At 39.2% G+C, this 25938-nt stretch overlaps 2 protein-coding genes and 1 pseudogene across 2 annotated transcripts; all 3 read left to right on the plus strand.

Annotated features, from left to right (window-relative positions):
- Nucleotides 1-1916: 1916 nt before the first annotated feature.
- On the plus strand, nt 1917-2696 carry LOC132865799 (serum amyloid P-component-like). The gene is made up of 2 exons (XM_060898303.1): nt 1917-1974; nt 2065-2696. Exons 1-2 carry the CDS (start codon nt 1917-1919, stop codon nt 2694-2696), a joined length of 690 nt encoding a protein of 229 aa, XP_060754286.1.
- Nucleotides 2697-9869: 7173 nt separating this feature from the next.
- Nucleotides 9870-18069, plus strand: LOC132865800 (serum amyloid P-component-like; annotated as a pseudogene).
- A 4298-nt stretch (nt 18070-22367) lies between these two features.
- Nucleotides 22368-23198, plus strand: LOC132865801 (serum amyloid P-component-like). Its single transcript, XM_060898304.1, has 2 exons — nt 22368-22475; nt 22567-23198. Exons 1-2 carry the CDS (start codon nt 22418-22420, stop codon nt 23196-23198), a joined length of 690 nt encoding a protein of 229 aa, XP_060754287.1. The 5' UTR covers nt 22368-22417.
- The last annotated feature ends 2740 nt before the right edge of the window (nt 23199-25938 follow it).

A 25938-nucleotide genomic window follows, 5' to 3' on the forward strand; every position in this document is an offset into this window, starting at 1 on the left:
ATATTACATAGCTAGGGTTATAGTGGGGGGCTAGTCCTCTGGTAACCGTGAGAGTTTGACACCCCACTTGCATCTGTATTGCAACATGCCTTGCCAGATGGCACCATTTTTATGATGGCCTTTGGTATGACCTGCACTGTAAAAAATGTCCGTAGAATTAACAGTGAATTTATGTAAAATCATGACATAAAAAAACTGTAAATACAAAAACAATGAAGCAGTGTGTAATTTACATCAATATACTGTAAAACTCTTAACCAAATACCACTGTTAATTTAACAGTAAGAATATGTTGAATTGATCATATTTTTTTTGCAGAATTTACAAATTGTTGTAGTTTAAACACAGACAAACTGTAATACTAAAACAGAATGTGATAGTTAAAATTACATCATTGCCCTGTTAAAAAAAAAAATTTCAGTAGAGGCTCTCCGGCACATTTCGTAAAACTCTAAATCAAATAAAATATCTGTCTAGTAGATCATTGCTTGTAACCATCATTTTGGAGCCACAAAAACCAATAATTGAGAACACTCGCAATTCATTCCTAGATGCTTTCAGCGAAACTTTAGGTCTTAACACAAATTAACAGTTATGTATTGATTATTGTACATTGAATACATGTAAAATTTACATTTAGTTATCATTAATTGTACATGGAATCCCAGTGAAATGTACAAGTTATTCTGTAATGTTGTTTACATTTCACTGTATTTTTAACAGGATTATTCTGCCAACCACAGCTGCCAGTATTTTTCCGTAAAAACAACGGATTTTTTTTTACAGTGTGATCAAGAGGCGGACACGCTAACCACTAGGCCACTTGCCAGTGAGATGAGTTCAGGCCCAGAGAAATCAACACCATTTCTGCATAGAATTGATGAATGGCTTCCTCGATGTGTAATACAGTTTCAGGTTGCATTTCTGAATGCAGTGGCAGGCTCTGTTAAGTGACAGTGGTTTTTCGAAGTACTCCTGAGCCCATGTGGCTATATTTGTCACATTAGCATGACAGTTTCTCAGGTAGTGCCACCTGAGGGCTTGAAGGTCATGTTCATTCAACAGCGATTTCTGACTTTGCCCTTGACGCACCGAGATGTCTCCAAATTCCCTGAATTTTTTCACAATATTATGGACTATAGATTTTGAAAGACCTAAAACCTTGTATTGAAAAATGTTGTTTTTGAATTGACGGACAATACTCTCACAAATTTTGGCACAAAGGCAGGAGCCATGACTTATCCTTGCTTGTAAAGACTGAGCCTTTGTTGCATGCTCCTTTTATACCCAATCATGTTACCAATTAACCTGCTTATTGTGGCATCTTCCAAAACGATTTTCCTTGAATATCCTATGAACTTTTCCGTCTTATTTTGCCTCTGTCCCAACTTTTTTTGGAGTGTGTTGCAGGCATCAAAATCTAACTTGGTTGATATTTACAAAATACAATTAAGTTGGTCAGTAAAACTATTAAAAATCTTTTCTTTGTATTTTGTCATTCAAATAAAGGTTCACGTGAATAAACAAACCATAGATTTTTTTATTGCATTTTGGAAAATGTCCCAACTTTTTTTTGGAAATGGTGCAAGTACTTGAAAAACAGAAAATACTGAGGACGGGATAAGCCTGAAACATTTGGAAAATAGGAAACACTAAGGACGGGCTGAGGCCAAAACGTTCCCTTTGTTTGTTTTTGTTATGTAAGGTTCTTCCACTTTTTTGGCTCTTACTTCTCAGTCCAATACATCTTTTTAGCACGACCCTTTGTGGTCGGAGTCTGTTCTTTCGTTACATTTACTGTCCTGGATTTCATGCACCAGATGAAACATCCACCAGTAAGTACACAGACCTAAGCGCAAGGTGCAGACACCACTCTCAAGCTGATTTCATAAACAGACTGAGACATCACGACAGAAATGAAGAGACTTGTGGTCTTTTTCTTATCGTTTCTCCTCACCAAGGCTGAAAGACAAGGTTTGTCTACTTGTTTTTATCATTTATAATTGAAGTTCTGTCTAATTCTGTTGTAGAAAAGAAAAAAAACTTATTGTCTTCATTATAAAGATCTTTCAGGTAAAATATTCACATTTCCTGAAGCGTCCAATACTGATTATGTGGCTCTCAGTCCTGAGGAGGAGAAGACCTTCACCGCTGTGACTGTGTGTCTGCGTGCTTTCTCGGACATTTCCAGAGCTCAGAGCTTTTTCTCACTTTCTCTGCCATCAATAGCTAATGGCTTTCTAATTTTCAAGGCAAAACAAGGAGCGTATCAATTAAACATATTAGGAAAAGTTGTTGAATTTCATGGTTTGCAGGATGAATTCAATGTCTGGAATTCAGTGTGTGTTACCTGGGACAGTGAAACAGGACTCGCGCAGATGTGGGTCAATAGAAACCCGAGTTCACGAAAAGGACTGAAGGCAGGAAGCGCTTTGACTGGACCTCCAAAAATCATTTTGGGTCAAGAGCAAGATAATTACGGTGGAGGGTTTGACACTGAACAGTCATTTGTAGGGATGCTGACTGATGTGCACATGTGGGACTTTGTTCTGTCTCCTGATCAGATTGCGTATTATTCATATGGTAGCCAGATTCAGCCAGGCAACGTTCTTAACTGGAATTCCCTAGAATTCAATAAAAATGGCTATGTGATCATAGAAAGTAAGGACACTTCACATAAAGCTGGTAGTTTTTAGAGTCAAGAGTCAATGCAGGATAGAAGTAGAGACAGATCTGTTGTCTCTGAATACTCTTTAATGTAAGGTTGCATTTTTTCCCCACATGATACTATATCACGTCTTTTTTCACTCTGTAATTTTTTTTTCCCTATGCTAAACTGTCACTCAATTTCTAAGGACAAAAAAAAATGTACTTTGGAGCACATTGCAATTTTGTTTTTTTCTTTTGAATCAGTATTATGTTACAGCAGTACTGTATATCCCGTACATTCAATAAAGATTTCATTGCATCACAACTTTAACCTCTTTGGCAGAGGTTCTTCTTTGCTTCATGATGATTTCTCATTAAATTTTGGACAATTTTATTCCCTATAGGTCCATCAAGTTTTTCAAGCATGTGGTTTATGAATAATGTGGTAATAATGTCAAAGGGTGTCCTAGGAAGGTAGTATCACAGATGCTCCACTGCACACTATACTGTATTGTCAAGGCCTCCTGCTCTTTTCCATGATTTCTGTGAGTTTATATACTGTACAATTCTGTGCAAAAGTCTTAGGTACATGTAAAGAAATGCTGTCGACCAAAAATGGCTTAAAAAACAATGAAATTAAGTGTTTCAACGTTAATAAATACGATAAACAGTAAGCACTAAGCCATAATAAATGAAACAAGGTAGATATTTGGTGTGAGACGACCCTTTGCTTTAAAAAAAAAATAGTAGTCTGAGGTCCAATGAGTGCAGTTTTATGTAGAAATGAGCTGTAGGTTTTACTGAGCATCTTACAGAACCAGCCACGGTTCTTCTGGACACTTTGACTGTCACACTCGCTTCTTCATTTTGCACCAAAACCCAGTAGCCTTCATTATGTTTTCTTTTTTAATCTGAAAACTGGGCTCTTATGGAATATGCTGCTCAGATATATTACAAACTCTTTTTTTTTCTGTAACATTTAATTTTGTGCTGGAAAACGAATGAACGTTTGGAACTCTAAAATGTTTTTGTACTGACTCGATAATGTAGAAGTCATAAAATAGAAATCTATAACAAAGTTTGTATCAAAAAAAAAATAAGGTGCCTAAGACAATTTGCACAGCACTATATAAGCTTATTAGAATATTAATTCACATATTTCTACATAACTGCAACATGGATAACATCATGGAGAAGCTTTTGGGCTTTGCAAAGGAAAATGGATTGATTCGGAGACCAGAATGGACAAACAGAGTAGTCGTGTAAAAGAATGCATCTACTCGCCCCAAGACCAAACAATCCCAATCTTATCTGCTTTCGGCTCCCTCAGACAGCACTGGCCTTGGCCAAGGCTGTTGCTGGGTCAACAACTCCCCCCCTGAAGATCACTGCTGTAAGACTCTCTCATATTCCTTCCCCCACTTCCCACAGTCGCTGATTTTACCCCCAGTGTGACAAGTGGGTAAGCACCGTCTTCGGCTGCAGGACCGGACTGCTTGTTTGCGCTGTGTTACCTATACCTCTGCCCCTCCCCCTTACCCCCCCCAGGATCGCCCCCTCCCTCACCCCCTTCCCCCTTGAGTCCCGAGTCATATGTAAAGTGTACTGTGTTATTTTTGTGATTATCTGCTGAGGTGTTTTTTAATGTTCCTACACTGTACTCCCCACAGGAGCATAGTGTGGGTGTTGCTTTTTTTCTCCTCTCCTCCCCTCATTTTACTCTTTATTTTTCATCCCTGTCTTCCTGTCCTGTCTACTCCCCCTGTGTCAATTGTATGTGTGTGTATATGTACGGACGGATTGATGGCTAATTTCACTGGTACTTGTGACTAAGTGACAATAAAGGGTTCATTCATTCATTCATTCATTCATTCATATTCATTGCACTTGGTATTTTAATCAAAGCAAACATGGATGGATGATCCTGTGCATTAGTATAGTACTTTCTTTAACTTATATATGAAATATCTCCATCTATCCATTATCTGTAGCTGCTTATCCTGTGTAGGGTCACAGACAAGCTGGAGCCTATCCCAGCTGACTATGGGCAAGAGGCGGGGTACACCCTGGACAAGTCGCCAGGTCATCGCAGTGCTGACACATAGAGACAAACACTCACAGATGCTGGCTTTTGCACTTTTCTCTGATAACAAACTGGATGGTCATGTTCACCTTTGGCACTGAGAACTCGATGTCTGGTTTTCCTGAAAACAAGCTGAATGTGGACTCCTCTGACCACAGAACATTATTACTGTCTTTCGGTCCATCTGAGATGAGTTAAAAAAAATCAAAGTCCTTCCGACACCATTCAATGGCACATTTGGCCGCGCCGATCTCTGTTTTGTAGCCCTCAGCCTCTTGTCTATATTACATAGCTAGGGTTATAGTGGGGGGCTAGTCCTCTGGTAACCATGAGAGTTTGACACCCCACTTGCATCTGTATTGCAACATGCCTTGCCAGATGGCACCATTTTTATGATGGCCTATGGTATGACCTGCACTGTAAAAAATATCCGTAGAATTAACAGTGAATTTATGTAAAATCATGACATAAAAAACTGTAAATACAAAAACAATGAAGCAGTGTGTAATTTACATCAATATACTGTAAAACTCCTAACCAAATACCACTGTTAATTTAACAGTAAGAATATGTTGAATTGATCATATTTTTTTTGCAGAATTTACAAATTGTTGTAGTTTAAACACAGACAAACTGTAATACTAAAACAGAATGTCTCATCTCATTATCTCTATCCGCTTTATCCTTATACAGGGTCGCAGGCGAGCTGGAGCCTATCCCAGCTGACTACGGGCGAAAGGCGGGGTACACCTTGGACAAGTCGCCAGGTCATCACAGGGCCGACACATAGACAACCATTCACACTCACATTCACACCTACGGTCAATTTAGAGTCACCAGTTAACCTAACCTGCATGTCTTTGGACTGTGGGGGAAACCGGAGCACCTGGAGGAAACCCACGCGGACACGGGGAGAACATGCAAACTCCACACAGAAAGGCCCTCGCCAGCCCCGGGGCTCGAACCCAGGACCTTCTTGCTATGAGGCAACAGCGCTAACCACTACACCACCGTGCCGCCCCCTAAAACAGAATGTGATAGTTAAAATTACATCATTGCCCTGTTAAAAAAAAATGTCAGTAGAGGCTCTCCGGCACATTTCGTAAAACTCTAAATCAAATAAAATACTTTAGTATTCTGGAAAAACCTAGTAAGTCGATTTTTTGTCAAATTTTAGTTAAGACCATTTTTGGAGTTACTAGGATTTTCCACATTAACATTAAATTCCACACATGTAACATTAAATTTCAGGTTATCTTTCTATGATTTTTATTCTGGTAAAACCTAGCAAGTCCATCAATGCAAGACTTATATTCAAGCAAAAGCTAGTAAGTTAACTCACTAGGTTTTCCTTGAATAAAACTCTCACATTTTGTTGGTAAAACCTAGCAAGTCAAACAAGCCATATGCTGATATGCAGCGGGTAATTCTCTTACCTAAGATGACCACAAAAGAACAAAAGAACATATCGTGTTTTGGGCAGATAACTGCACAGGGCAAAACAAAAATTGGGCCTTGTTTACCTCGTTGGTAATGTGCGTGAATCAGGAATGGGGTCCTAGAACAGTCACACTTAAATTTTTGGAGCGAGGTCACACCTTTATGCGTGCTGATAATGTCCATGGAACAATTGGGAAAAAAATGAGGAAGGCTCCAGAAATACCTACATTTCAAGATTTCGTCGATTTGTGTGATAAAACCAGCAAGCACACAAAACCTGTTGTCATGCACCAGAATGACTTCTACCTTTTTCAGGATGGTCACAGAACTCGTCAAACCAAAAAAGTGGTATTACCCATTCTCGGTTCAATTGTAGAAGTACAATTTCGAAAAGGAAGTCGACTGCTTTTCTACAAGCAGTCATTTGATGACAGTTATACTGAGGTCGAATTCTTAAAGCCAACGTTCAACATCCACACATTCCCAGAAGTGATGACGGAGCCCAGAGGTATCTCTTCTGCAAAAAAGGAGAAGCTCGTAAAATTGGCTGGATGCTTCGACCCACCAAAGAGGAAATTTTGGGCCGAAATGCCGGTAAATGATGCCAGTCATGATCTTGTTGCAGAATTCCAATAAATCAGATTACTGAATAAGATCAATCTCTACAAAGCCCTGTTAAATGTTTGTCAAACAATCTTTAGGTCTTCACTCATCTGAGGTTTTTTAACTGATCAGAACTGGCAGTGATGGGGCCCTTCGTCATTGTGACTTCATGTTTGACTTCTGTTTATAGACCATCGGCGTCGCCAGGGGTATTTTACTGGGGCACGTGCCCCAGTATAGATCTGTAGTGCCCCAGTAAAAAAAATCCAGTGACGAAACGCTCTGAATTTTAAACTTGGGAATAGCTGCAATTTAATTAATTCATAACGTGGGGTAGGCTAACCGATGCGCGAAGAAGACCATCTACAATGCTTTTACATTGGTAGTTTTGGCTGGCCTCGCGCACACTAAGCAATGTGAAAAAAGTGTGCGCGTGACATGAGTAACATCTTGGTTGCTATGGGGACCGCAGACTCCAGCAGCCCTCAGATGCAATGAAATTCAGAGCAGGGGAAACCATCTCTCCGTGTTTTTCAACTGTTTACAGGTTAGTAGACAGTAATTCCACTGTCATTTTTGTAACACACACACACACACACACACACACACACACAGTGGTGCTTTTAGAGGCTTTTGGATTGTGTTTAGAGATGTTCAATGCTGAAAATGCGTGTGCTTACAAAGATATGTTTGGTGATTTAAAAGGTATCAAGTGTGAATACTGTTGGCCATTAAGTACTCTTGGTTGAGTTTAAAAACTCGGCGGTGTTGTATTGTATGTTAATATGTTCTTTTACAATATTACCAACAGTATAAGTATTACATTGCTATTATCACAAATGTTGCAAATATTCATACTGTTATTATTAAATGATTGACCTGGATTCAGTGTCCTCGTAATCATTTTGAGTTTTACAGCTCTAGTGACTAGTTTTAAGCAGGCCGTTTCTAAATATAAATATCAATATATAAATATATATTACATAAAATATAATATATATTACATAAAATGTAATATATATTATATAAAAAATATAAATATAAATATAAATATAGTGCAAAATTTTTAGCTCGCGCGCTTCGCGCGCTCGCATACATTTCCTGTGCCCCTTTTGTGCCCCAGTATGGTCTTGGGTCTAGTGACGCCCCTGTTATAGACTGTGGGTATTGTGTGGGTATTCACACCTGGGATTTACTTACTGCCATGACCCATGAGGAACACTTTGATTTACACCTTTCAGGTATCTAAACATAGAATGGTATTGTAATAAGGAGCTGCTGTTAATAAATTCATGTTTTGATTCTGTGTTCCTGCCGAAATGGCTTTAAAGTTATTTAGAGAGTTTACTTTTCAATAAAGAAATCAATGTTCTTTGACTTGCTAGGTTTTTGTTCATAAATTGTCGTCAAACCTTTCCACTTCTATTCTGGAAAAACCTGGTATGTCATGTTTTCATATGGAAAAAGCCAAAATATTGAAATTACATATTTTATACAAATTACCCTTACTAAAACAAGAAAAAATAAGCACACAGCAAGTTGTTCTAAAATGAGGTTGCTTAATCCCAGCTGGGATTAGTTTTTCTTCATTTTCTCAAAACTAGTTTTTTCGGACTTACTAGGTTTTTCCAGAATACTCAAGAATATCTGTCTAGTAGATCATTGCTTGTAACCAGCATTTTGGAGCCACAAAAACCAATAATTGAGAACACTCGCAATTCATTCCTAGATGCTTTCAGCGAAACTTTAGGTCTTAACACAAATTAACAGTTATGTATTGATTATTGTACATTGAATACATGTAAAATTTACATTTAGTTATCATTAATTGTACATGGAGTCCCAGTGAAATGTACAAGTTATTCTGTAATGTTGTTTACATTTCACTGTAATTTTAACAGGATTATTTTGCCAACCACAGCTGCCAGTATTTTTCCGTAAAAACAACGGATTTTTTTTTACAGTGTGATCAAGAGGCGGACACGCTAACCACTAGGCCACTTGACAGTGAGATGAGTTCAGGCCCAGAGAAATCAACACCATTTCTGCATAGAATTGATGAATGGCTTCCTCGATGTGTAATACAGTTTCAGGTTGCATTTCTGAATGCAGTGGCAGGCTCTGTTAAGTGACAGTGGTTTTTCGAAGTACTCCTGAGCCCATGTGGCTATATTTGTCACATTAGCATGACAGTTTCTCAGGTAGTGCCACCTGAGGGCTTGAAGGTCATGTTCATTCAACAGCGATTTCTGACTTTGCCCTTTACGCGCCGAGATGTCTCCGAATTCCCTGAATTTTTTCACAATATTATGGACTATAGATTTTGAAAGACCTAAAACCTTGTATTGAAAAATGTTGTTTTTGAATTGACGGACAATACTCTCACAAATTTTGGCACAAAGGCAGGAGCCATGACTCATCCTTGCTTGTAAAGACTGAGCCTTTGTTGCATGCTCCTTTTATACCCAATCATGTTACCAATTAACCTGCTTATTGTGGAATCTTCCAAAACAATTTTCCTTGAATATCCTATGAACTTTTCAGCCTTATTTTGCCTCTGTCCCAACTTTTTTTGGAGTGTGTTGCAGGCATCAAAATCTAACTTGGTTGATATTTACAAAATACAATTAAGTTGGTCAGTAAAACTATTAAAAATCTTTTCTTTGTATTTTGTCATTCAAATAAAGGTTCATGTGAATAAACAAATCATAGATTTTTTTATTGCATTTTGGAAAATGTCCCAACTTTTTTTTGGAAATGGTGAAAGTACTTGAAAAACAGAAAATACTGAGGACGGGATAAGCCTGAAACATTTGGAAAATAGGAAACACTAAGGACGGGCTGAGCCCAAAACTTTCCCTTTGTTTGTTTTTGTTATGTAAAGTTCTTCCACTTTTTTGGCTCTTACTTCTCAGTCCAATACATCTTTTTAGCACGACCCTTTGTGGTCGGAGTCTGTTCTTTCATCACATTTACTGTCCTGGATTTTATGCACCAGATGAAACATCCACCAGTAAGTACACAGACCTAAGCGCAAGGTGCAGACACCACTCTCAAGCTGATTTCATAAACAGACTGAGACATCACGACAGAAATGAAGAGACTTGTGGTCTTTTTCTTATCGTTTCTCCTCACCAAGGCTGAAAGACAAGGTTTGTCTACTTGACTCTATGGAGTCAACAGGAAATCTTTTGGTGGAGAGGGCGGAGACCTCGACTGGCTATCGTAGCCTGCAGGGAATCGGCCGTCAGACTTCTGTCGCATGTCCCAGACCCGGTGAAATGTAACTGAATTGTCTTGGCCAGCCCTAAGGGTCCCATCTGCATCTCATCATTGCTGAGGAGTGTGCTCCCATCACCCAATCAAGCATCCAGCCAGAGCAGGTCATGATATATTTTTTACCATATTAACATGCCATTGTTGTGTGTTATGCCTAATGTCAAGACTCTCGTCTCTGTGAGCCTACCACACAGACTTAATACTTGTCATTTTTAGGGCATACCTAACATGTGTTTTCTTTCTCTCTCTCTTCCCTCCCCCAATCTGTCCCTCTGAGTTACATGTTGGTCCTGGGATTGAGATGCTGGCCTCTTCTGCCCCTCGGGCCTGCTTGGTTCATCCTGGTGCCCTGTGTCTGGTCGGAGTTTTATCGCATTGCTCCTGTGAAGGACAGACCCATGAGGATAGTTGAGGGTTATACCTGGAGAATGCTCTGGACTCTTACAGTAATGCTTTTATGGCTGAGGACTACAGTTGTCTTGCTAACTTTAGGACTGCAGTTATCATGAACAGTTTTGCACTCAAGTTTCCATCAATGAAGAGCTATAACATCAACGAAACTGACTTCATGTTAAAACTGTTAATATTATAGTCAGGCTGTCTGTTGTTGCCCAAATGAGGATGGGTTCCCTTTTCAGTCTGGTTCCTCTCGAGGTTTCTTCCTCATGTCATCTGAGGGAGTTTTTCCTTGCCACCGTCGCCACAGGCTTGCTCATTGGGGATAGATTAGGGATAAAATTAGCTCATGTTTTAAGTCGTTAAAATTCTGTAAAGCCGCTTTGCGACAATGTTTATTGTTAAAAGCGCTAGACAAATAAACTTGACTTGACTTGACTTGTTTTTATCATTTATAATTGAAGTTGTGTCTAATTCTGTTGTAGAAAAGAAAAAAAAACTTATTGTCTTAATTATAAAGATCTTTCAGGTAAAATATTCACATTTCCTGAAGCGTCCAATACTGATTATGTGGCTCTCAGTCCTGAGGAGGAGAAGAACTTCACTGCTGTGACTGTGTGTCTGCGTGCCTTCTCGGACATTTCCAGAGCTCAGAGCCTTTTCTCACTTTCTCTGCCATCAATAGCTAATGGCTTTCTAATTTTCAAGGCAAACGAGGAGCGTATCAATTAAACATATTAGGAAAAGTTGTTGACTTTCATGGTTTGCAGGATGAATTCAATGTCTGGAATTCAGTGTGTGTTACCTGGGACACTGAAACAGGACTCGCGCAGATGTGGGTCAATAGAAACCCGAGTTCACGAAAAGGACTGAAGGCAGGAAGTGCTTTGACTGGACCTCCAAAAATCATTTTGGGTCAAGAGCAAGATAATTACGGTGGAGGTTTTGACACTGAACAGTCATTTGTAGGGACGCTGACTGATGTGCACATGTGGGACTTTGTTCTGTCTCCTGATCAGATTGCGTATTATTCATATGGTAGCCAGGTTCAGCCAGGCAACGTTCTTAACTGGAATTCCCTAGAATTCAATAAAAATGGCTATGTGATCATAGAAAGTAAGGACACTTCACATAAAGCTGGTAGTTTTTAGAGTCAAGAGTCAATGCAGGATAGAAGTAGAGACAGATCTGTTGTCTCTGAATACTCTTTAATGTAAGGTTGCATTTTTTCCCCACATGATACTATATCACGTCTTTTTTCACTCTGTAATTTTTTTTTCCCTATGCTAAACTGTCTCACAGTTTCTAAGGACAAAAAAAAATTACTTTGGAGCACATTGCAATTTTGTTTTTTTCTTTTGAATCAGTATTATGTTACAGCAGTACTGTATATCCCGTACATTCAATAAAGATTTCATTGCATCACAACTTTAACCTCTTTGGCAGAGGTTCTTCTTTGCTTCATGATGATTTCTCATTAAATTTTAGACAATTTTATTCCCTATAGGTCCATCAAGTTTTTCAAGCATGTGGTTTATGAATAATGTGGTAATAATGTTGAAGGGTGTCCTAGGAAGGTAGTATCACAGATGCTCCACTGCACACTATACTGTATTGTCAAGGCCTCCTGCTCTTTTCCATGATTTCTGTGAGTTTATATACTGTACAATTCTGTGCAAAAGTCTTAGGTACATGTAAAGAAATGCTGTTGACCAAAAATGGCTTAAAAAACAATGAAATTAAGTGTTTCAACGTTAATAAATACGATAAACAGTAAGCACTAAACCATAATAAATGAAACAAGGTAGATATTTGGTGTGAGACGACCCTTTACTTTAAAAAAAATAGTAGTCTGAGGTCCAATGAGTGCAGTTTTATGTGGAAATGAGCTGTAGGTTTTACTGAGCATCATACAGAATCAGCCACGGTTCTTCTGGACACTTTGACTGTCACACTCGCTTCTTCATTTTGCATCAAAACCCAGTAGCCTTCATTATGTTTTCTTTTTTAATCTGAAAACTGGGCTCTTATGGAATATGCTGCTCAGATATATTACAAACTCTTTTTTTTCTGTAACATTTAATTTTGTGCTGGAAAACGAATGAACGTTTGGAACTCTAAAATGTTTTTGTACTGACTCGATAATGTAGAAGTCATAAAATAGAAATCTATAACAAAGTTTGTATCAAAAAAATAAGGTGCCTAAGACAATTTGCACAGCACTATATAAGCTTATTAGAATATTAATTCACATATTTCTACATAACCGCAACATGGATAACATCATGGAGAAGCTTTTGGGCTTTGCAAAGGAAAATGGATCGATTCAGAGACCAGAATGGACAAACAGAGTAGTCGTGTAAAGGAATGCGTCTACTCGCCCCAAGACCAAACAATCCCAATCTTATCTGCTTTCGGCTCCCTCAGACAGCACTGGCCTTGTCCAAGGCTGTTGCTGGGTCAACAACTCCCCCCCTGAAGATCACTGCTGTTAGACTCTCTCGTATTCCTTCCCCCACTTCCCACGGTCGCTGATTTTACCCCCACTGTGACAAGTGGGTAAGCGGCGTCTTCGGCTGCAGGACCGGACTGCTTGTTTGCGCTGTGTTACCTATACCTCTGCCCCTCCCCCTTACCCCCCCTCCCAGGATCGCCCCCTCCCTCACCCCCTTCCCCCTTGAGTCCCGAGTCATGTGTAAAGTGTACTGTGTTATTTTTGTGCTTATCTGCTGAGGTGTTTTTTAATGTTCCTACACTGTACTCCCCACAGGAGCATAGTGTGGGGGTTGCTTTTTTTCTCCTCTCCTCCCCTCATGTTACTCTTTATTTTTCATCCCTGTCTTCCTGTCCTGTCTACTCCCCCTGTGTCAATTGTATGTGTGTGTATATGTACGGACGGGTTGATGGCTAATTTCACTGGTACTTGTGACTAAGTGACAATAAAGGGTTCATTCATTCATTCATTCATATTCATTGCACTTGGTATTTTAATCAAAGCAAACATGGATGGATGATCCTGTGCATTAGTATAGTACTTTCTTTAACTTATATATGAAATATCTCCATCCATCCAGTATCTGTAGCTGCTTATCCTGTGTAGGGTCACAGACAAGCTGGAGCCTATCCCAGCTGACTATGGGCAAGAGGCGGGGTACACCCTGGACAAGTCGCCAGGTCATCGTAGTGCTGACACATAGAGACAAACACTCACAGATGCTGGCTTTTGCACCTTTCTCTGATAACAAACTGGATGGTCATGTTCACCTTTGGCACTGAGAACTCGATGTCTGGTTTTCCTGAAAACAAGCTGAATGTGGACTCCTCTGACCACAGAACATTATTACTGTCTTTTGCTACATCTGAGATGAGTTAAAAAAAATCAAAGTCCTTCCCACACCATTCAATGGCACATTTGGCCGCGCCGATCTCTGTTTCGTAGCCCTCAGCCCCTTGTCTATATTACATAGCTAGGGTTATAGTGGGGGGCTAGTCCTTTGGTAACCGTGAGAGTTTGACACCCCACTTGCATTTGTATTGCAACATGCCTTGCCAGATGGCACCATTTTTATGATGGCCTTTGGTATGTCCTGCACTGTAAAAAATGCCCGTAGAATTAACAGTGAATTTATGTAAAATCATGACATAAAAAACTGTAAATACAAAAACAATGAAGCAGTGTGGAATTTACATCAATATACTTTAAAACTCCTAACCAAATACCACTGTTAATTTAACAGTAAGAATATGTTGAATTGATCATATTTTTTTTGCAGAATTTACAAATTGTTGTAGTTTAAACACAGACAAACTGTAATACTAAAACAGAATGTGATAGTTAAAATTACATCATTGCCCTGTTAAAAAAAAAATTCAGTAGAGGCTCTCCGGCACATTTCGTAAAACTCTAAATCAAATAAAATATCTGTCTAGTAGATCACTGCTTGTAACCATCATTTTGGAGCCACAAAAACCAATAATTGAGAACACTCGCAATTCATTCCTAGATGCTTTCAGCGAAACTTTAGGTCTTAACACCAGTGGCGGCTGGTAGTCTTTCAAACAGGGGAGGCTGGTCGGTTACGATATTTCCAGATTTTAAAAGAAAAAAAACATCAATTTTGCCCATACTCTTGCCTCTGATCTGGCTGATTGTTGGCAGCATCACAAACTGTGAAATAATAGGTTCTTTTGGCCCATTAGCCTACTGTCCAATATACATGATGGTGGTGTTGGGGGGGGATATTTTAACATTTTATATTTTAAAATTGTGGCATGTTGTTTAAAAATTGATCATTATTGAAAGCAGCTCTTTGTCAGGAACCTCAGCAGTAGAGCTGGGTGCCACACATTTCATTCAATGACACTTTCCCTATATTTACTTATTTTGACTGAGAAATGTTTTATTGACAATTTTAATAACCCTTCACTTTTAATCCAGGTCTGTAGTTCAAGTTCAAGATTACTTTATTTGTCCCATCAATGGGCAATTTAGTTTACAGCTCAGTCTCCATCAGACAACAATAATTTAAAAATAATTAAGAGAACACAAGACATATACACATACATCCAATATACTCACATCCAGTCAAACATCACACCCTACCCTGACAGTGATAGCCAGCATTTAATAAATCAAGTTCTCATTGGTGTACTCTATCCCTACCATCTTATTTAATAATCTAATACTTACAGGGATGAAAGAATTTGAGTACCTATTTGTTTTCGCTCTGACCGAGTAATAGCGCCTCCCAGAGGGCATTAAAGAAAACTGACCACTTAACACATGGTCAGGTTGGCTAATGATACTTCTAGCCTTTTGGACTGCCTGTTTGTTAAACAGAGCGCTCAAACCGTTAAGGTGTGTTCCAATAATCCTTGATGAGGTGTTAACAATACTACTAAGACTGTTTTTGTCTTTGACTGATAAAGTGTTAAACCAACATAAAAAAGAAAACGTTAAAAGACTTTCAATAAAAGACTGATAAAAATTACACAAAATGGTTTTAGAGACACTGAAGGAGTTAAGCTTCCTCAGTAGATGAATTCTCTGCTGTCCCTTTTTAATAATTGTATCTGCGTTTAAATGAAAATTCAGGTCACTATCAAATATTGTGCCTAAGTATTTGTAAGAATCAACTATTTCAACTTCCCCCCCATGTTTGACACTTGCCTTTGATTCGGCCTTCGCTCTCCTAAAATCTATTATGAGCTCCTTTGTTTTATCTACGTTCAAGTCTAGAAAGTTATCGTCGCACCACTTCACAAATGATGACAGTGTTGGCCCATGAGTGGAATGTGGACCTTGGAACAGGGATAGCAGTGCAGTGTCATCTGAAAACTTAACCAGGTAGCTTCCTTGCTGGGAAGACCTACAGCTGTCTGTATATAGAATAAATAGCAGGGGAGAGAGTACACATCCTTGTGGCGAGCCAGTATTTGAAGTGATTGGTTGAGACAAATGACCATTTACTAAGACTCTCTGACTTCTATCTGTTAAGAAATTTAAAATCAAAAGCAGTAATTGATTTGGTAATTGAAAGTCATTTTTCAGTCTCTCAATCAAAATATGCGGCTGCATTTTATTGAAAGCAGAAGAAAAATCTGCAAATAAAAGCCTGGCATGGGAGCCAGGTTTCTCCAAGTGTTTATATATTTTATCTAAAATAAAAAGTTTTGCATCATCCACACTTCTGCCTGTTTGATATGCAAACTGTAGTGGATCCAGCTTCCCAGTGACCAAGGACAAAATTTCATTTTTGAGGATTTTTTCAAAATTCTTCATCACCAAGGATGTAAGAGCTACAGGTCTAAAGTCTTTCAGCTCCTTAGGTTTATTTAATTTAGCTAATGGTATTATAGTGGAGCTCTTCCATATTTGGGGAATCAGCCCTTTTGTTGCACACATATTGAAGAGGGAGGTGAAAACTCCACTTAGTTGTTCTGCACAATGACGTAGTGTGCGTCCGCAAACAGCATCAGGACCAGCAGCTTTCCTAATATTGACCTTCTTAAACAGGGTTGTTACTTGCTCCTGAGATATTATTAGGTCATGATTAGGAACCAAAGTGTTTCTCCACATAGAAATATTGTTACCAAAGTCATCGGATTCGAAACGTGAGTAAAATAAATTAAAAGCATTTGGAAGATCACATGACTCAACACCTTGGATAGTAATAGTCCTTCTGCCGTATTCGGCTTGTTGGTTTAATGATGCCATTGACTTTATTCCTCGCCAGGCGGCTCTAAGATCCCCTCCCCTGTATTGCTCTTCTACTTTTCTTCTATATTTCATTTTAGCTTTCCTAATCTCATTTTTTACTTCTTTGCACACCGCTTTAATCTCCCAAATATCACCAGTATAGAAAATCCTCTTTTTCTTGTTAATGACAGATTTTAGTTCTTTCGTCATCCATGGTTTGTTGTTCGGAAAAGTGACGGTAGTCTTAGTTGGGATGACCATATCCACACAAAATGTGATATATGAAGATACCGTGTCTGCAAGTTCATCAATGTTCTCAGACCCTTCCTGAAAGCACTCCCAGACCGTACACTCAAAACATGCTTGAAGTGAAGAGATACTATCCTCTGACCAGAGTTTCACAGTTCTCTCATTGTGTTCTAGGCGTCTGAAAGAAGGTTTGTACACTGGCATGAGGTAAATACTGTTATGATAGGAAGCTCCCAAGGAAGGCATAGGTATGGAGCTGTAAGCACCATCCACTGACCCATAGCACAGATCAATCAAGGTCATTTTCTGCGTTGTAGTACAAGTAACATATTGATCATAAGTCCTCATAGTCTTACTCAAATCACAGTGGTTAAAATCTCCCAAAATAAATTTAGGTGCATCGGGGCAAATTTCGTCCAGTTTATGTGTAGTGTCTGCAATCAGCTGAGCAGCAGCGGCCGCATTTGCGCGCGGGTGAATGTATACCAGTGTATAAAAAAGTTGTTGAAACTCACGCGGAAGGTAGAAGGGGCGTAGTGAGATGGACAGTAATTCTATGTCGGCGGTGCATATTTTTTCCCTGATCGTAATAGTATTGCAATACCGCTCATTGATGTAAAAACACACCCCTCCTCCTCTGTTTTTTCCTGTTGCCTCCGGTGACCTGTCGAGCCGAATTGGGCTTCCAAACCCAGTTATTGACTGATCCTCGTCCCGATCTAGGTCGGTGAGCCATGATTCCGTAAAAGCAAGTAAACACGACTCCCTGATCTCCGCTCTAGTCTTAGTCCATAATTCCAATTCGTCAATCTTGTTACAGATAGATTGCACATTTGATAACAATACAGAGGGGAGCGGTGGTAGCTTGCGGCGATTATCCAGCCGAAAAGTTTTCAATCTCCGGCGTAAGCCACCTCTCTTCCCCCTCTTCCGAGGTTTCAAGGCCGGTACACACCGCAGCGCCCTCGGGATAGTAGCAGGGATAACCCCGGCTGTTGAAGTCCGCAGCGAGAGGACAAACTCCCTGCTGTATGTTGCTCTCCCGGTAATTCCAAGTCCACCTGCTTCCCAACAGGTAGGCCTAGGAGCCCCCAGTAGCAACGATACCAAGAGGAAGATCACGAGGAGTTCCAAGAAAGTTCCAATAATATACATGGCTAAAAATCACTGACAGAATACATTCATACTCGAAAACAAAATTTTAAGAAGACAATTTAAACAGCTACAACATTAAAAGATAGAGACGCAGGCTGCAGGGTCGCACGCTAAGGAGCGCCCCGGAAGTGAACCCGGAAGTGTGAAATGTTCTCGGCTGTTTTTGTTTAAAAATGTTTTCCAAATTGTAGCTGTGTTTAATTCATATCCAGAAAAATATATATTCCAATATAATCTACTCAGCATAAACATTTTAAATAGATTCTATATTTTTGGTCCATCCATGACATATTACTAAAGTAGCCTATTTACTGTTGTTGATGTGGGTCACTTGCTGTTAGCCACTTTCTCGTACCAGGAGAGCTGAAATAAAGGAGTATTATTCCCTACCTTTTTCACCAAGTCAATTTGAGGCGTTGGTCTACCCTGCTCTTTAATTTTAATTTTTTCCTCGAAAGGAAGACTGGCAAATGGCTTCGCCAAAATTAAATCAGCAATGCTTGGCATCCGTGCGCAGCTTTCTTGCTAGCTGACTAGCCCCCTCAAGTTCAAGTTCAGTCACTCAAATAAACGAAATTTCTGGAACTAAGATAGCAAACTTGACAACACTATATTTACACTTTATTTACAATGAAAATATATGCAAACTAAAAAAGCTGGTAGAAACCGTATGTAATGAATGAAATCGAAATGTAAGCTGAGCTCTTACAATACACCACAGCACTTGCGAATCCGCATGGGACTGAACTGAAATTCACCGCTGCCTGTCTATAGTTGAAACGAGCTGTCAATCAAAGAAAATATCCGGCCGCTTTCACCAATCACCAGTCTCCTCGCGGAAACTGCCATGTCCCTCCCACATGGGCGTCGCCACAATTGAATGTGAAGGGGACGTGTCCCCCTCACATTTCATAACTCTTCGTTTGGACCCCCCCCCCCCCCAAATTTAACATAAAATATGAGTTCACCCAGCGCCGTTTCTATTGCTTTGTGAAAGAATCCATTCCACTTGATCGATAAGAGAATACACAGACCACTGAAAATCCACTCCGGGTTTTCCGGGCGTTCCCTACAACAGCTCACCGCGTGCAAGCGAATCAGCACGAGCAGAGACATGTTGGTGCAGCTGTTCGAGAGTGGAGGAGTTGACGTCAGCCACATTGCCACCTCACAATGTCTAGCTTTTGCTGAAACCTTATTCTTTTGTTATCTGCCCTCAAAAGTAACCCTTGGCCACGTTAAATTAATGTTCAACTAAACAAAGAAATAAGCTTAGCCTAATGGGGTATTCTTGGTTGATGGTGAATTGTTTGCAGTATTTGCTCCTCCCCAGACACAATGGACATAAGGACATTCTTTACAAAGCAGCAGAAAGTCAGTCAGAATTTCCCCACAGGACAGGGTTTTTTGTCCCAATGGAAATGTTAGTGCAGTTAGCTGGCTAGTCAATGTTAGGAGATGTATCAGCTAGCTTAATGTTAGCTATCGTTTAATTCAAACCCAGTAGGCCTGCCTTACTGTAATGCCAAGAATGAGGTCAAGTCTGCTCTGATAATATTTACTAATTCCCTGTTGGGATTTGAAGAACTTGTTTTGTCTGGTCTTTGCCAGTTTTCTGGAAAGTAACATGGGAAATCAGTGTATGGGGAAGGAATAGTAGAAAGGAAAGTGATGGTGAGAGATGGATGTTATTCCAGGTGGATTGTGAAGGAAAGGGCGATAAAAGTTATGAAGTGGTAGAAATTGTGGTGGCACCAATGTAAGAAGGAGTTCTATCTATAAATCTATTTGTTATACTGATCTGTAAATGTTACTGTAGCACCACCATTGCATGTAGGTTGACAAAACTGCACTTGTTCATTGTGTGAAATTCTCTTTTACGTGTCGTTGCTTGACACAGTGTGATTGTGTTATGAAGACTGCATGATGCCATGCCATTTTTGTTATGAGTATCACTAAATCGGAAAAAAGTAAAATGCACCCACTAAAGTCACTGTTGGCGGTGAACAAAATTGCACCTGTTCATTGTGTGAAGTTGTTTTTTGTGTGTCACCGTTGCTTGACACTGTGATTTTGTGTTATGAAGTTTGCATGATGCCATGTCATGCCTGTTCATTGTGTGAAATTATGAATATTCTTATTTTTAATCATACAGTTTCACTATTGCTTGGCACAGTGTGTTACATCTAAAACTAAATAAAAAAGAAAACACAAAATAAAAAGTAAAATGCACCCATAAAGTCATTGTTGGTGATAAACTGTGTCACATTCATCTCATTATCTTAGGCAGAGCAGTGGGTTAAAAACAGGCTGATGAAGATATGGACTAGTTGAATGAGGACTTATTGTTGAGTCTCGAAAATAGTCATTGAATTAAGTGACTTTTGTAGGTAAAATTAGGTGTTTAACAACCTGTTAAAAATACACCAGAATGCAGGAAATGGCCTCTAATTAATTAATTAATTAATTAATTAATGTTCTGGGGGAGGACCCCCCACACCCCCTACCAGTGTGTCCCCCCCACATTAAAAATGCTTCTGACGCCCCTGCCCTCCCATGTGAGGCTGGGAGTCCGTAGGTGGGTGTTTTCACAGTATTTGTCCAATAACCGTCTTGCATTTTGAGATTGAAAAGCGCATAGCTCCCAAATGCCATTGAAGTCCACTGAGGCTGGGAGTCCGTGAGAGTCCGTGGGCGGGCGTTTTCGCAGTATTTGTCCAATAATCGTCTTGTATTTTGAGATTGAAAAGCGCATAGCTCCCAAATGCCATTGAAGTCCACTGAGGCTGGGCTGCATCGCGCTGTCACGAGGGGGAAAAACTCACGCACATATTAAAGTTATAAGGGAATGATTTCACACTGTAGTTGGGTTGAGCACATATATTTCTATGATTCTGGATCTGAAATAGCAATGTTATAAGGTCGGCTATAAGATAAGCCTAGCGCAATTCATCCTACACGATGTTCGTCATTTTTAGAGGAGGCTGAGCTTCCCTCGTTGTCTTAGAGCAATCGCCCGCGCTTAACACAAATTAACAGTTATGTATTGATTATTGTACATTGAATACCTGTAAAATTTACATTTAGTTATCATTAATTGTACATGGAATCCCAGTGAAATGTACAAGTTATTCTGTAATGTTGTTTACATTTCACTGTATTTTTAACAGGATTATTCTGCCAACCACAGCTGCCAGTATTTTTCCGTAAAAACAATGGATTTTTTTTTTACAGTGTGATCAAGAGGCGGACACGCTAACCACTAGGCCGCTTGCCAGTGAGATGAGTTCAGGCCCAGAGAAATCAACACCATTTCTGCATAGAATTGATGAATGGCTTCCTCGATGTGTAATACAGTTTCAGGTTGCATTTCTGAATGCAGTGGCAGGCTCTGTTAAGTGACAGTGGTTTTTCGAAGTACTCCTGAGCCCATGTGGCTATATTTGTCACATTAGCATGACAGTTTCTCAGGTAGTGCCACCTGAGGGCTTGAAGGTCATGTTCATTCAACAGCGATTTCTGACTTTGCCTTTTACTCGCCGAGATGTCTCCGAATTCCCTGAAATTTTTCACAATATTATGGACTATAGATTTTGAAAGACCTAAAACCTTGTATTGAAAAATGTTGTTTTTGAATTGACGGACAATACTCTCACAAATTTTGGCACAAAGGCAGGAGCCATGACTCATCCTTGCTTGTAAAGACTGAGCCTTTGTTGCATGTTCCTTTTATACCCAATCATGTTACCAATTAACCTGCTTATTGTGGAATCTTCCAAAACGATTTTCCTTGAATATCCTATGAACTTTTCAGCCTTATTTTGCCTCTGTCCCAACTTTTTTTGGAGTGTGTTGCAGGCATCAAAATCTAACTTGGTTGATATTTACAAAATACAATTAAGTTGGTCAGTAAAACTATTAAAAATCTTTTCTTCGTATTTTGTCATTCAAATAAAGGTTCACGTGAATAAACAAATCACAGATTTTTTTATTGCATTTTGGACAATGTCCCAACTTTTTTTTGGAAATGGTGTAAGTACTTGAAAAACAGAAAATACTGAGGACGGGATAAGCCTGAAACATTTGGAAAATAGGAAACACTAAGGACGGGCTGAGCCCAAAACTTTCCCTTTGTTTGTTTTTGTTATGTAAGGTTCTTCCACTTTTTTGGCTCTTACTTCTCAGTCCAATACATCTTTTTAGCACAACCCTTTGTGGTCGGAGTCTGTTCTTTCATTACATTTACTGTCCTGGATTTCATGCACCAGATGAAACATCCACCAGTAAGTACACAGACCTAAGCGCAAGGTGCAGACACCACTCTCAAGCTGATTTCATAAACAGACTGAGACATCACAACAGAAATGAAGAGACTTGTGGTCTTTTTCTTATCGTTTCTCCTCACCAAGGCTGAAAGACAAGGTTTGTCTACTTGTTTTTATCATTTATAATTGAAGTTGTGTCTAATTCTGTTGTAGAAAAGAAAAAAAAACTTATTGTCTTCATTATAAAGATCTTTCAGGTAAAATATTCACATTTCCTGAAGCGTCCAATACTGATTATGTGGCTCTCAGTCCTGAGGAGGAGAAGACCTTCACCGCTGTGACTGTGTGTCTGCGTGCCTTCTCGGACATTTCCAGAGCTCAGAGCCTTTTCTCACTTTCTCTGCCATCAATAGCTAATGGCTTTCTAATTTTCAAGTCAAAACAAGGAGCGTATCAATTAAACATATTAGGAAAAGTTGTTGACTTTCATGGTTTGCAGGATGAATTCAATGTCTGGAATTCAGTGTGTGTTACCTGGGACAGTGAAACAGGACTCGCACAGATGTGGGTCAATAGAAACCCGAGTTCACGAAAAGGACTGAAGGCAGGAAGTGCTTTGACTGGACCTCCAAAAATCATTTTGGGTCAAGAGCAAGATAATTACGGTGGAGGGTTTGACATTGAACAGTCATTTGTAGGGATGCTGACTGATGTGCACATGTGGGACTTTGTTCTGTCTCCTGATCAGATTGCGTATTATTCATATGGTAGCCAGATTCAGCCAGGCAATGTTCTTAACTGGAATTCCCTAGAATTCAATAAAAATGGCTATGTGATCATAGAAAGTAAGGACACTTCACATAAAGCTGGTAGTTTTTAGAGTCAAGAGTCAATGCAGGATAGAAGTAGAGACAGATCTGTTGTCTCTGAATACTCTTTAATGTAAGGTTGCATTTTTTCCCCACATGATACTATATCACGTCTTTTTTCACTCTGTAATTTTTTTTTTGCCTATGCTAAACTGTCACACAATTTCTATGGACAAAAAAAAATGTACTTTGGAGCACATCGCAATTTTGTTTTTTTCTTTTGAATCAGTATTATGTTACAGCAGTACTGTATATCCCGTACATTCAATAAAGATTTCATTGCATCACAACTTTAACCTCTTTGGCAGAGGTTCTTCTTTGCTTCATGATGATTTCTCATTAAATTTTGGACAATTTTATTCCCTATAGGTCCATCAAGTTTTTCAAGCATGTGGTTTATGAATAATGTGATAATAATGTCGAAGGGTGTCCTAGGAAGCATGGGCGCAGATAGAGGGGGGACGGGGGGGATTCGTCCCACCCAGATTTAAATTCACTTCATTCGGTCCCCCCCACTTATAGGGAGGAAAAAATGTCTATGCTGTCTTTCTTTGCATAAGGCAAACCTCACGGAAAAATCAAAAGACTAATTACCATTCGGTTTATTGAGGTGCACAGCAGTGATTGCATCGTTTTTTCAAAAAAAAAAAACAACGACTGTAAGTAAACTGTGCCTTACTTTATCATATCACCTTGCAATTTTTTGATAGTCTGTTCAAAGTAATGTCGTAGTGAAAGTAAAATCGTACGGAGTAGAGATGCCTTTCTGGTAGCCTCCTTCTTTCGGTGGCAGCCTGTAGATACAGTGCTCAGAAGGCAGTTTTAATGTTTAATCTGGCATTCCCTGCCATAATTTCAGTGAGCATATTGTTTCATAAGGAAACTTTGCGAAGAGTTGTTGACTGACTGCCGCTCACGCAACACACAGGCATAGTTAGAAAGTCAGGATGCACTGGTTTACACTTTACACACACACACGTAGCCCAGCCTCTCGCTATGTTTAACAGTTGGAACTTAGCGGTTTTAAAACTAGTTTTGCAGTTTTGCAATTTCTGCGCGTGATGATAATGTGTAAACTTTGGATTTCCATAGGCTATGTTAAAATGTTATCATTGTCCTGGCCTGCAGGTAGTTCCTGGTGATGGCAGTGAGGGAGGTGAAATAACATGTATACACACTACCGTTCAAAAGTTTGGGGTCACCCAGACAATTTTGTGTTTTCCATGAAAAGTCACACTTTTATTTACCACCATAAGTTGTAAAATGAATAGAAAATATAGTCAAGACATTTTTCTGGCCATTTTGAGCATTTAATCGACCCCACAAATGTGATGCTCCAGAAACTCAATCTGCTCAAAGGAAGGTCAGTTTTATAGCTTCTCTAAAGAGCTCAACTGTTTTCAGCTGTGCTAACATGATTGTACAAGGGTTTTCTAATCATCCATTAGCCTTCTGAGGCAATGAGCAAACACATTGTACCATTAGAACACTGGAGTGATAGTTGCTGGAAATGGGCCTCTATACACCTATGGAGATATTGCACCAAAAACCAGACATTTGCAGCTAGAATAGTCATTTACCACATTAGCAATGTATACAGTGTATTTCTGATTAGTTTAAAGTGATCTTCATTTAAAAGAACAGTGCTTTTCTTTCAAAAATAAGGACATTTCAAAGTGACCCCAAACTTTTTGAACGGTTTTGTGTATATATATATACACACACACACACACACACACACACATATATATATATATATATATATATATATATATATATATATATATATATATATATATATATATATATATACACAAAATGGAATCATTTGCTGACAGCTCAGTCCCCCCCAGTTCAAAAATCCTATCTGCGCCCCTGCTAGGAAGGTAGTATCACAGATGCTCCACTGCACACTATACTGTATTGTCAAGGCCTCCTGCTCTTTTCCATGATTTCTGTGAGTTTATATACTGTACAATTCTGTGCAAAAGTCTTAGGTACATGTAAAGAAATGCTGTCGACCAAAAATGGCTTAAAAAACAATGAAATTAAGTGTTTCAATGATAATAAAAATGATAAACAGTAAGCACTAAGCCATAATAAATGAAACAAGGTAGATATTTGGTGTGAGACAACCCTTTGCTTTAAAAAAAATAGTAGTCTGAGGTCCAATGAGTGCAGTTTTATGTGGAAATGAGCTGTAGGTTTTACTGAGCATCTTACAGAAACAGCCACGGTTCTTCTGGACACTTTGACTGTCACACTCGCTTCTTCATTTTGCTCCAAAACCCAGTAGCCTTCATTATGTTTTCTTTTTTAATCTGAAAACTGGGCTCTTATGGAATATGCTGCTCAGATATATTACAAACTCTTTTTTTTCTGTAACATTTAATTTTGTGCTGGAAAACGAATTAACGTTTGGAACTCTAAAATGTTTTTGTACTGACTCGATAATGTAGAAGTCATAAAATAGAAATCTATAACAAAGTTTGTATCAAAAAAAATAAGGTGCCTAAGACAATTTGCACAGCACTATATAAGCTTATTAGAATATTAATTCACATATTTCTACATAACCGCAACATGGATAACATCATGGAGAAGCTTTTGGGCTTTGCAAAGGAAAATGGATCGATTCGGAGACCAGAATGGACGAACAGAGTAGTCGTGTAAAGGAATGCATCTACTCGCCCCAGACCAAACAATCCCAATCTTATCTGCTTTCGGCTCCCTCAGACAGCACTGGCCTTG

This window comes from Neoarius graeffei, chromosome 18 (assembly GCF_027579695.1).
Source record: "Neoarius graeffei isolate fNeoGra1 chromosome 18, fNeoGra1.pri, whole genome shotgun sequence".
NCBI classification, from domain to species: Eukaryota; Metazoa; Chordata; class Actinopteri; order Siluriformes; family Ariidae; genus Neoarius; species Neoarius graeffei.

Excerpts from the sequence above, each read along its gene's own strand:
- LOC132865799 (XM_060898303.1), top strand. The coding sequence starts at position 1,917 with ATGAAGAGACTTGTGGTCTTTTTCTTATCGTTTCTCCTCACCAAGGCT. Across the intron at positions 1,975-2,064 it reads CACCAAGGCTGAAAGACAAG|ATCTTTCAGGTAAAATATTC; the intron begins GTTTGTCTACTT and ends TTCATTATAAAG.
- LOC132865801 (XM_060898304.1), top strand. The coding sequence starts at position 22,418 with ATGAAGAGACTTGTGGTCTTTTTCTTATCGTTTCTCCTCACCAAGGCT. Across the intron at positions 22,476-22,566 it reads CACCAAGGCTGAAAGACAAG|ATCTTTCAGGTAAAATATTC; the intron begins GTTTGTCTACTT and ends TTCATTATAAAG.